Here is a 12,386-nt window from a genome sequence, read left to right on the forward strand (position 1 = left end):
TCATTTCTATCAAGTTATCTTCTGCTAATTCCTGTGATGTAGTATCTATTAGATATTTAATTTCTCCAAGATCCATATCTTGAAACCCTTCACCCTCTACCTTTTTGCCATATCTATAATTGTTTCATGATTTCCTTGACTGACCCTGTTGTAAATCTTGTGAAGTCATGTGTAGGACATCTAGACACAATTTTCTCCAGCAGGAATCTATTGTTTTGGGGCTTGATGGCATTCATTACTTTTTTCTATAATGATGGCATCTTCTATGGTGTAATTTTTCAGACTTTCATGATGTTCTGTCTATGGGCCTCTCTTTCATAGCACTGACAATCCTTTCCATAGAGTACTGTGTTTACATGAGTCTTAATGGTCCTTATGATCCCCTGATTTAGAGATGTTGCATTTAAGGGGGTAGATCACCTTGATACTTTTGGTGTTGAACTTATGGGGTTCTCAGTGGGCAGACACATTTTCCAACATTGTTCAACATTTAAAAAAAAAAAAAAAAAAAACCTTTAAAAGACAGTTCCTTACTAGCAAGATACTTCTGACCTCAGGAACAAAGCATCAATGGAACCAATCCAGAAAAGGGTTCTTGTCTTCCAGGCATTTTTGTTGCATAACCAGAGACTGGCAGCTGGTTTTGTCTTTTCCCTTCAAGATTCGGGGGTTAGCAGCTTTATAGATAAGGGCAGTCCTGATCATAAATCCAACTGCATTTGCACAAAGTAGTAGAGTTAACCTATCCCTTCCTGCCTTTAATCCTGGTGCTTGCTTCTCTTCCTTACTAATAAATGTCCATTGTGGCATTTCTTTTTTCCAGAATAGGATACTTTTGTTTGCATCAAAAACCTGTTCAGGCAGATATTCTTTCTCCTCAATATTCTTAATGGCATCTGGGAACTCGTCTTCTATCTTTTGGTCTACAGAAGCTGCTTCTCCTGCCATCTTGACATTTTAAAGCCAAACCCCTTTCTAAAATTATCAAACCATCCTGTGCTGGCATTAAATCTCCAGCTTTAGATCCTTCACCTTTCTTTTGCTTGAAGTCATCATATAATGACTTTGCTTTTTCTCGAATCATATGAGAATCTATAGATAGGCCTTTCCTATAGCAATCCTGGACCCGCATAAAAGCTACATTTCAATACAAGATAAAAAAGTATTTCACAAAAAGTGCAAAGTTTTTGCTCCTGCTGGCATAGCTGCAGTGATGCCTTCACAAATTCCCTTTTCATTTTTTTTTTTACAGTGATCTTTACACTGGATTCATTTGTTTTGAAATGGTTGGCAACTGCAGCTGCAGACCTCGAAGTACAGTACATATCAAGCAATTAAACCTTTTCTTGTTATGTAATGACTTTTCTCTGCTTCTTGGGAGCACTTCTAGCATCATTAGTGACACTTCATATAGGTCCTGTGTGTTATTCAAGGTTTACGATATTGTACTAAACACGATAAAAATACATGAGAATCACAAGAGATCACTTTTTACTGCTATATGCAATTTACTAGAGAGATGAACTGCTCACAAGGAGATGATTAGCATCACGTAGTGTTTTAAGCAGATGCTTGTGAGACTTGAGCTCACCACAGTAGTAACAGGAGATGGCTTTGGAATTATTACAGTAGTTGCAGTATGTACTAAGTTAATCTTATGCAGTTATGATTTAATACTACATCTTCACATTTGTTTCTATTTTTCTTGACTGTGAATAGTGCTGTGTACCATCTGTAAGTATATATGTAAGTTCTGATAAATTTTAACTTTTTATAATAGATTTATGTATATGTTAGTAAATGATAAAATAGACTAGTATTTACATATGTTTTATGCATCCATAACATACCTTTTTCTTAATTTTTTTGTATTTCCAAGCTACATAGTTTGTCTACAGATTTTTTCAAATTATCACAAACCTCCAAAAAGTTTTCCAATATATTTATTGAAAAAACTCACAAAGTATACCTGTGCAGTTCAAACCTGTGTTGTTAGAGAGTCAACTATATGTGTTATCTCTGCCCTGAATAACCTTCTCCTATGCATCCTTTAAATTCAAATATTATCCCTTCAGTGAAACCTTTATCAATTGTACCAAGCCAAAGAAGCAAAAAAGGAAATGCAACACCAGTAATCACTCTGCCCAGCATCGATTTTACGATGAAATTGCCTTCAACCAAATGAATGGAAACTGTCCCGCTACACACACCTTTTTTGGCCAAGGGAATCCCAAAGAACCTGAAAAACTGGTTCAGGCCATGACAGGAAAAGAGAGGTCCGACATGTCTGCTTATAACCCCTCCCTTTGGAGCTCAGGCACAAGCTGACCAGTGTCAACATTAAAATAGAGATCATAAAAGACTGACAACCAGATTCTTTTTGCAATAAGATACACAACTGCAACCCAATTCTCTGTTATAGCATCACATGATAGATGGCAGGCCCTGAAGGAAATAAAAGTCTTTTACCCCAAACAATATTTCTTTGACATATTTTGAAATGGCCCTGCAAAGCCATCTCTCATGGGGAAAATTTGCGTACAGAGAATCTTCTTCCCTTTCAAGATCTTTTCCTTATCCAGGAGAGTCTGACATCTTTTAATGTCTAATAGGAGACATTTACCGTCTATTATTCTCTCTGAAGTCTCCAACTCAGAGACTTCATCTGTATAATAAGAACATAACAAGAACTTGTTATTGGCTTCCAATCCCCCTTATTTTTATTTATTTATTTATTTATTTATTTTGAGATGAAGTCTCACTTTGTCACCCAGGTTGGAGTGCAATGGTGCAATCTTGGCTCACTGCAACCTCAGCCTCCTGCGTTCAAATGATTCTCATGCCTCAGCCTCCCAAGAAGCTAGAATTCGAGGCACACACCCCTAAACCCAGCTAATTTTTGTATTTTTAGCAGAGACGAGGTTTGACCATGTTGGCCAGGCTGGTCTCAAACTCCTGACCTCAAGTGATCCCCACCTGCGACCCCACCCCAGCCCCACAAAGTACTGGGATTACAGACGTGAGCTGTTACACTCTGCCCAATCCCCCTTATCTTAACTGAAGCATTTATTTCTGCCTACTTCAACTCTTTAGGAAAACCTCAACTCTTTCAACCAATTGTCAATCAGGAAATCTTTAAATCCATGTATGATCTGTAAGCCCTCCCTGCCACCCCCCATAAAGATGTCCCACCTTTCTGGGCCGAACCAATGTATACCTTACATGTATAAATTTATGTCTTTGACTATAACTTCTGTCTCCCTAAATTGTATAAAGCCAAGCTGTAACCCAGCCACCTTGGACACATATTCCCAGGACCTCCTAAGGCTGTGTCATGGCCGTGGTCACTTATATTTGGGTCAGAATAAACCTCTTCAAATATTAAAATAAAAATTTTTAAAAAATGAAATGGGTAAAACTGGGACCCAGCTGGAGATGAGGCACAATTAAACTGCACAAGCAGGTGACCTAGACTCCATGGTACCACCTCCTACTGTTTTGCTGCCCCTCTCAACCCACATCTGTGGCCTCATGGAAAAGTTCTTAACTGGTTAATTATTTGCTATATGTCTTTTCTCTCTCTCTCTCTCTCTCTCTCTTTCACTGTGTGTGTGTGTGTGTGTGTGTGTGTGTGTGTGTGTGTATTTGAGATGGAGTCTCCCTCTGTTGCCCAGGCTGAGTGCAGTGGCATAATCTTAGTTCACTACAACCTCCGCCTCCCAGGTTCAAGTGGTTTTCCTACCTCAACCTCCCAAGTAGCTGGCATTGCAGGCACACGCCACCATGCCTGGCTAATTTTTGTATTTTTAGTAGAGATGAGGTTTCACCATGTTGGCCAGGCTGGTCTCGAACTCCTGACCTCAGGCAATCCACTCACCCTGGCCTCCCAAAGTGCTGGGATTACAGGCATGAGCCACCACACCTGGCCATGTGTGTATTTTTTTAGTGAAAATGTGATTGCGCATTATGAAATATTTTGTGGCTTGAATAAAGTATGATTTAGAAGATAATTTTTTTATTTTATGAGCTTCCTTTAAATTAAAAAAAATTGAATCTATATTTCTCTATCAAAAGTAAAACAATATCTATTGACTCCCTTCATGTAAAATAATGTATTTAGCGTATGTTGTTCTTTTACTTTTTTCTTACTTTACTTTTTATCATGGCAAGTCAAGGAAAGAGGGCCTGAAATATAGCAGTGATAATGGGGTAAATGGGGTGAACTCTACTGCAGTGAGCATTTCCATCCATTGCCCTTAGGCCTTCTGCCTTCTGTGGTAGCTCAAGACCCCTTTCCATTTCTTTCTTTTTTTATTTTCCTTCTCCGCCAACTAGGAAGACTCTTCTATATGCATATAAAGCATGAAACAAGACATTTGTGTAAATGTACATAAGGAAGTATAAACAAGGTTGTTCATTGCAGTATTGTTTAACAAAAACATAGAAACAATCTGGAATGTTCATTAGTATGGGAATGGATAAACAAAATGTGGTATATATTTCTATCATAGCATATTATACAGAAATTAAAAGGAATAAAATATAGTATCTAGTAGATCTCTCAAGAATAATTTGTATTGATAAAAGCTATTTGCAAAATGATATGTACACTTAATAAAATAAGAAAACAAAGCAAAACTGTGGGCACACATTTATGTAAAATCTTTTAAAAATGAATTATAGTGATACACACCAAATTAACACTAACCATTACGTCTGGAAATGCATGAAGGAGAATTGGCTGGACAGATGGTTGACTTTTGAAACTGCTTTTGCAAAGATTATGACAGTGAGAGAAAGTTAACATGGCTGACTCCATCTTGCTTCTAGCCTCACAGGCTGGGCTGTCTTCGCTCATTACGGGGTGTAGGTAAAGCTAACCATAGGAGGAATTTAGTTTATAGTTTTTAACTTTGAAGCAAGGATGATGATATTCCCTCCCTAAAATTGATCACCTGCGTGTTCAGGGGCTGAAACTGCCTTTGTAAGACTAATGAAAGGCCACAAGATTAGGATTATGGGAGGGGCCTGAATTCTGCTCAAGTATAGCTGTAGTTTCTATAATCCCTTACTGCTCAGGAGTCACAGGCCAGAGGACACACATTTGTGACTTCTCCAATTACCCCTACTATTGGTACTTGAAATTCAGATTTTTGCAGTCTGGCACTGAGATTCGTAACTCAGTTGGTCCTGTTGCCCCCTAACCAGAGACAGTCTCAGCACAAGAGGATCGTTTTCCACACCCCTATGATTGTATCTCCAACCAATCAGCAGCACCCATTCCCTAGTTCCCTGCCCACCAAATTATCCTTGAAAATCCCTAACCTCCAAGCCTTCGGAGAGGCTAATTTGAGTAATCACTGTCTTCCATGTGGCCAGCTTCACATCAGTTAAAATCTTTCTTTACTGCAGTACCATGATCTCAGTGAACTGGTTTTGTCTGTGCAGTGATCCAGAAGATCTCCTCAGGCAATTACACTTTGACTTTTTTTGTATTATTTTATTTTATTTTTATTTTAACTTTTGAGATGGGATCTCACTGTGTTGCTCAGACTCATCTTGAACTCCTGAGCTCAAGCAATCCTCCCACCTCAGCCTCCCAAAGTGTTGGGATTATAGGCATAAGCCACCGTGCCTGGACATGACCTTATCTGTAGTAGTTTTTTGTGTTTATTCAAATAAAAGCTCGATAGAGACATAACAAAATATAAACAATGATAAATTCTTAGGCGTGAGCCTGTTACATTATTCTTTATTCTGAATTTTACAGTTTCTCAAATTAAAAACAAAGGGTCACGTTGTATAGCATCTGGTGCAAAATAGATATTTAATTCACTTCTCTCCCTGTTTTTTTTTTTTTACCCTTTTTTATAGGATTGAATCATCAACTTACATTAGACAGCCAGTTTAATACCCCAATTATTTAAAGCTTCTCTTGTCACTTTAAAGTGAATCCCTCCAATGAGGTGCAAATTCAGGAAACAAGCATTCTTTATGATAGGGCCAGGAACTGGTTTTTATGAGTATGATCAGTGGCCCCATCACAACACCTTTTATGTTGTTATCTGGTTATTGCTTCTGCACTTGAAAGTCTTGTGTAGATCACAGCTCACTAGACACTATTTCAAACAAATTTATTGTGAAACTTGTGTAATTTAGCCGATTTATTCTTAGTGGGCATGGTGTCTGTGTTTATGTCTCTATTTTTGTGGTTCTTTTTGATATTGTTTCCAATAAGGATGACTGTTAAACTCATGGGTACATTAATATGTATATATGTGATTTTCTTGAGCACTTTTATTGTTTTCACCTTGATTTCTGACTATTCAGATTTACAAGATTGTTTTTGAATTGAATAAAATAAACCAATAAAGCTGGGCACGGTGACTCACACCTGTAATCCTAGTGCTTAGCAAGGCCAAGGTAGGTGGATCCCTTGAGTCTGGAGTTCAAGACCAGCCCGGTCAACACAGTGAAACCCAGTCTTCACCAAAAAATACAAAAATTAGCCGGGCACGATGGTGCATACCTATAGTCCCAGCTACTTGGAAGGCTGAGGCAGGAGAATCACTTGAACCCAAGAGGGAGAGCTTGTAGTGAGCCAAGATCACACCACTGCACTCCAGCCTGGGTGACACAGTGAGATCCTGTCTCAAAAATAAAATAAATTAAAAAATAAGCCAATAAGTTCCAGTTTTATAAGGCTATTGTTGCTTGTCATTATATACAAATTATAATTTTCGCCGGGCATAGTGGCTCACACCTGTAATCCCAGCACCCTGGGAGGCCAAGGCAAGTGGATCACCTGAGGTCAGGAGTTCGAGACCAGCCTGGCCAACATGGTGAAACCCTGTCTCTACTAAAAATACAAAAATTAACTGGACGTGGTGGCACAGGCCTGTAATCCCAGCTACTTGGGAGGCTGAGGCAGGAGAATCACTTGAACCTGGGAGGTGGAGGTTGCAGTGAGCCGAGATCACACCACTGCACTCTGGCCTGGGTGACAGAACAAGACTCCATCTTGATTGTATGATTGTATATTTAGAAAATATGATTGCATATTTAGAAATAGTATGATTTTATAGTTAGAAAACATACGATTGTATAATAATATGACTGTATATTTAGAAAACACCATCGTCTCAGCCCAAAAACTCCTTAAGCTGATAAGCAACTTTAGCAAAGTCTCAGGATACAAAATCAATGTGCAGAAATCACAAGCATCCCTATACCCCAATAATAGACAAACAGAGAGTCAAATCATGAGTGAACTCCCATTCACAATTGCTACAAAGAGAATAAAATACCTAGGAATACAACTTACAAGGGATGTGAAGGACCTCTTCAAGGAGAACTACAAACCACTGCCCAAGGAAATAAGAGAGGACACAAACAAATGGAAAAACATTCCATGCTCATGGATAGAAAGAATCAGTATTGTGAAAATGGCCATACTGCCCAAAGTAATTTATAGATTCAGTGCTATTCCCATCAAGCCACCATTGACTTTCTTCACAAAATTAGAAAAAACGACTTTAAATTTCATATGGAACCAAAAAAGAGCCCGTATAGCCAAGACAATCCTAAGCAAAAAAGAACAAAGCTGGAGGCATCACTCTACCTGACTTCAAACTATACTACAAGGCTACGGTAACCAAACTGGTACCAAAACAGATACATAGACCAATGGAACAGAACAGAGGCCTCAGAAATAAGACCACACACCTATAACCATCTGATCTTTCACAAACCTGACAAAAACAAGCAATGGGGGAAAGGATTCCCTATTTAATAAATGGTGTTGGGAAAACTGGCTAGCCATATGCAGGAAACTGAAACTGGATCCCTTCCTTACACCTTATACAAAAATTAACTCAACATGGATTAAAGAGTTAAATGTAAAACCTAAAACCGCAAAAACCCTAGAAGAAAACCTAGGCAATACCATTCAGGACATAGGTATGGGCAAAAACTTCATGACTAAAACACCAAAAGCAATGGCAACAAAAGCCAAAATTGACAAATGGGATCTAATTAAACTAAAGAACCTCTGTACAGCAAAAGAAACTATCATCAGAGTGAACAGGCAACCTACAGAATGGGAGAAAATTTTTGCAATCTATCCATCTGACAAAGGGCTAATATCCAGAATCTACAAGGAATTTAAACAAATTTACAAGAGAAAAACAACCCCATCAAAAAGTGGGTGAAGGATATGAGCAGCCACTTTTCAAAAGAAGACATTCATACGGCCAACAAACATATGAAAAAAAGCTCATCATCACCGGTCATTAGAGAAATGCAAATCAAAACCACAATGAGATACCATCTCATGCCAGTTAGAATGGTGATCATTAAAAAGTCAGGAAACAGTAGATGCTGGAGAGGATGTGGAGAAATAGGAAAGCTTTTACACTGTTGGTGGGAGTGTAAATTAGCTCAACCATTGTGGAAAGCAGTGTGGCAATTCCTCAAGGATCTAGAACCAGAAATACCATTTGACCCAGCAATCCCATTACCAGGTATATACCCAAAGGATTATAAATCATTCTGCTATAAAGGCACATGCACATATATGTTCTTTGCAGCACTATTCACAATAGCAAAGACTTGGAACCAACCCAGATGCCCATCAATGATAGACTAGATAAAGAAAATGTGACACATATACACCATGGAATACTATGCAGCCATAAAAAAGAATGAGTTCATGTCCTTTGCAGGGACATGGATGAAGCTGGAAACCATCATTCTCAGCAAACTAACACAGGAACAGAAAATCAAACACCACATGTTCTCCCTCATAAGTGAGAGTTGAACGATGAGAACATATGGGCACAGGGAGGGGAACATCACACACTGGGGCCTATTGGGGGTTGCGGGGGCAAGGGGAGGGATAGCATTAGGAGAAATACCTAATGTAGATGACAGGTTGATAGGTGCAGCAAACCACCATGGCCCATGTATAGCTATGTAAGAAACCTGCACATTCTGCATGTGTATCCCAGAACATAAAGTATAATAATAATAATAATAAATAAATTATAATTTTTCACAGATAGGTCTTAGAGTATTTCTTACTGCTTTCTAAAAAAAGACTACATATAATTCCAATGAATCTATTATTTTTTCTACCAAATTATTATAGACTGTATATTTTTCTAAGATATTTCACCCTGTTAGAATAAAACTTTTATCTCATTATAGAATAAACTCTTTAAAAGAGAACTAACATTTATTCCTTGCTTACTGAATTCACTTTTGCAATATTTCATCATCATGATAGGTATTATGCCTAATCTACAGAGGAGAAAATTAAGGCTCAAGGTGGTTAAATAGCCTGAATAAACATTTCCAAAAGAAAGTATGCCATTAGGAGAGACGTAGAGCTGAGCGACCGAGGCCGCGAGCTAGGTGAGATGCCGGTGGCCGTGGGTCCCTACGGACAGTCCCAGCCAAGCTGCTTCGACCGCGTCAAGATGGGCTTCGTGATGGGTTGCGCCGTGGGCATGGCGGCCGGGGCGCTCTTCGGCACCTTTTCCTGTCTCAGGATCGGAATGCGGGGTCGAGAGCTGATGGGCGGCATTGGGAAAACCATGATGCAGAGTGGCGGCACGTTTGGCACATTCATGGCCATTGGGATGGGCATCCGATGCTAACCATGGTTGCCCACTACATCTATCCCTTCCCATCCATCCCAGCCCACGTACTAATAAAAGAAAGTCTTTGAGTAAAAAAAAAAAAAAAAAAAAAAAAGAAAGTATGCCATTAATAAACAGAAAATAATAAACATATAAATAGTTTAGTAACCCAGAGAAATGTAAACTAAAAAGTAATAATATATAATTTTCCGCCTCTTAAATTAAGACTTTATATTGTTCAGTGTTACTGAAGTTAATGTGTGAACCAATCACCATTATGTACTGCTAATAGGATTATAATTGGTCCAACCATTCTGAAAAGTAGTTTGGTTAAACTATGTAATGCACCCACAAATATAATGATTAAGTAAGGTGATTGTTGTATGGTAGGACATTATGCTGCCATCAAAATTGTATTTTCAAAGATTATTAAGTTACATAGATGAATACTTACGTGATTATAGGAAAATCAGAAACAATGACCATTTTTCTGATGAAAATGAGATGAAAATTGTTTATAGTTATTAAGATTACTCTCTACAGTCTCTGCTACTGTTACCCCATCCAGACCCCAAGAGAGGGTTCTTGGATCTTGCGCAAGAAAGAATTCCAGGCAACTCCATGTGAATTGAAAGCAAGTTTATTAAGAAAGTAAAGGAATAAATAAAAAAAAAAAAGAAAAGAAAAAAAGTAAAGGAATAAAAGAATGGCTTCTCCAAGGGCAGAGCAACCCTGAGGGCTGCTGGTTGGCTATTTTTATGGTTATTTATTAATTATATGCTAAACAAGGAGTGAATTATTTATGAGTTTTCCAGGAAAGGGGCGGGCAATTCCGTGACTGAGGGTTCCTCCACTTTCTGGACTATATAGGGTAACTTCTGGACGTCACCATGGCATTTGCAAACTGTCATGGCACTGGTGGGAGTGTCTTTTAGCATGCTAATGCATTATAATTAGCATATGATTAGCAGTGCCAGGACTAGAAGTCACTTTTTTTGGTCATCTTGGTTTTGGTGGATTTTGGCAGGCATCTTTATCAGCCAAAATCCAGTCCTGCTGACCTCCTATCTTGTCCTGTGACTAAGAATGCCTAACCTCCTGAGAATGCAACTCAGCAGATTTCAGCCTCATTTTACCCAGCCATTATTCAAGATGGAGTTGCTCTGGTTCAAATGCCCCTGATGCTACCATATGGTGTTTCATGTCTGCTACTATCTGCCTTATCTGCCTTTTTTTTCTTTGTCTATAGAACAGCTTTCTCTCATTCATTATATACTTGGCCTAAATATGGAAGCCTCAGCTTTAGCTTTACACCACCTTCAGTACAAGTATCCAAAAAAGTGTCATTTTTATTTGAGTCCTAATTCTTATTTTTCAGACAAAGAATCTGGAATTAGTGTGATATTTGGCAAGGGGAATGAGGGAGTGAGGAAGGTCTTATAATTTGCTGCCTACCCCAATAGGGGCTAAAAAGAAAATTCTTAAAGGGAAGCTGGGGAGTTTCTCCAAGAGGAGATTCTACCCTAAGGAATTCATCCTGTGAACTTAATAAAATGTATGAACATATAAATATTTTAAGAATGTCCTAGTGGTTGTATAATGTCTCCCCAAAGTTCATGTCCATCAGGAACCTCAGAATGTGACCTTAATTGAAAATAAGGTCTTTGCAGATATATTAATAATTGAGGCTCTTGAGATTAAATCTACTGGAATTAGAATATTCCTTAAGTTCAATGATTGGTATCCTTAGAAGAAAACACAGTGACATAGAGAGCAGAAGGCAAGGTGAGGAATGCCAAAGATTGCTAGCAACCACCTGAAGCTGAGAGAGAAGCATGGCACAATTTTTCCTTCAGGGGCTCTAGAAGGAACCACCCCCGCTAATACCTTGATTTTGAACTGTGGACATCCTGAATTGTAAGAAAATGAATTGGTTTTTTAAGCCACCCAGTTTGTGGTAATTTGTTATGGCAGCCCTAGGAAATTAATATAGATATTCACAGTATTGTTTTTTTCTGGTGTGAAAACCTGAAAATAATATAACTATCTGCCAATAAGGGATTACACAAATTATAATATATCCATACAGTGTAATACTCTGTGATCATTTTTAAAAAATGGTGATCTCTATTTATAGATTAAAGATGACAATGACATATTGTTTTTAAAAAGGTTATAGAACCCAGATCACTAATCTTTGGGGAATCCTGAGTCTTGGTCTGTAACGTGGAGGCAGTGCAGTCGTCAGAAAAAAGATTTTTCCTCTTGTGTTTATATAATAAATAGCTGTTTGAAAAACTTTTTTGCATGTATTAAGGCAATTGAGGAAATTTTTATGCCATTTAATGACAATAAACCATAAAAATATTGTATTTTTAGCTGTGGAAGAGGTCCAGGTTACTGGCAGTGAATCCATACAGGTGGGTCCATAGCAACTTCAGTCCTTGCCTCCTCAGAAGAAAGAATTTGACTGAGGGCCATAAAGCAGAAAGAGAGACTGAGGCAATTTTCAGATCAGTAGTGGAAGCTTACTTAAAAGGTTTTAGAATAGGAAAGAAAGGAAAATTTGCTTTAAAGAGACCCAAGCAGATGCCTGAAGGTCCAAGAGGAGAGCAAAAGAAGACAGAAAAAAAAAAAGAAGGCCCTTTACCTTGATCCTAGGACTTTATGGGCTCACCTCTTTCCCAAGATTCTTCCCTTTGTCATGCCCAGTGCTTTCCTTACCCTTTGGAATTGAGCACGCGC

General features: G+C 38.4%; 2 protein-coding genes across 10 annotated transcripts in view; both read left to right on the forward strand.

Moving 5' to 3' along the window:
- ACER3 (alkaline ceramidase 3) overlaps window positions 1-12,386 on the forward strand; it is a 167,519-nt gene that overhangs the window by 42,767 nt on the left and 112,366 nt on the right. The gene's annotated exons all lie outside the window — the stretch shown is intronic.
- LOC135967074 (reactive oxygen species modulator 1) lies at window positions 9,376-9,760 on the forward strand. Its single transcript, XM_065528746.1, has one exon. The coding sequence runs from the start codon at window positions 9,420-9,422 to the stop codon at window positions 9,657-9,659; it is 240 nt and encodes a 79-aa protein (XP_065384818.1). The 5' UTR covers window positions 9,376-9,419; the 3' UTR covers window positions 9,660-9,760.

Source organism: Macaca fascicularis, chromosome 14 (genome assembly GCF_037993035.2).
Source record: "Macaca fascicularis isolate 582-1 chromosome 14, T2T-MFA8v1.1".
Lineage (NCBI taxonomy): Eukaryota > Metazoa > Chordata > Mammalia > Primates > Cercopithecidae > Macaca > Macaca fascicularis.

Coding starts and splice junctions, on each gene's coding strand:
- LOC135967074 (XM_065528746.1), top strand. CDS start 9,420: ATGCCGGTGGCCGTGGGTCCCTACGGACAGTCCCAGCCAAGCTGCTTC.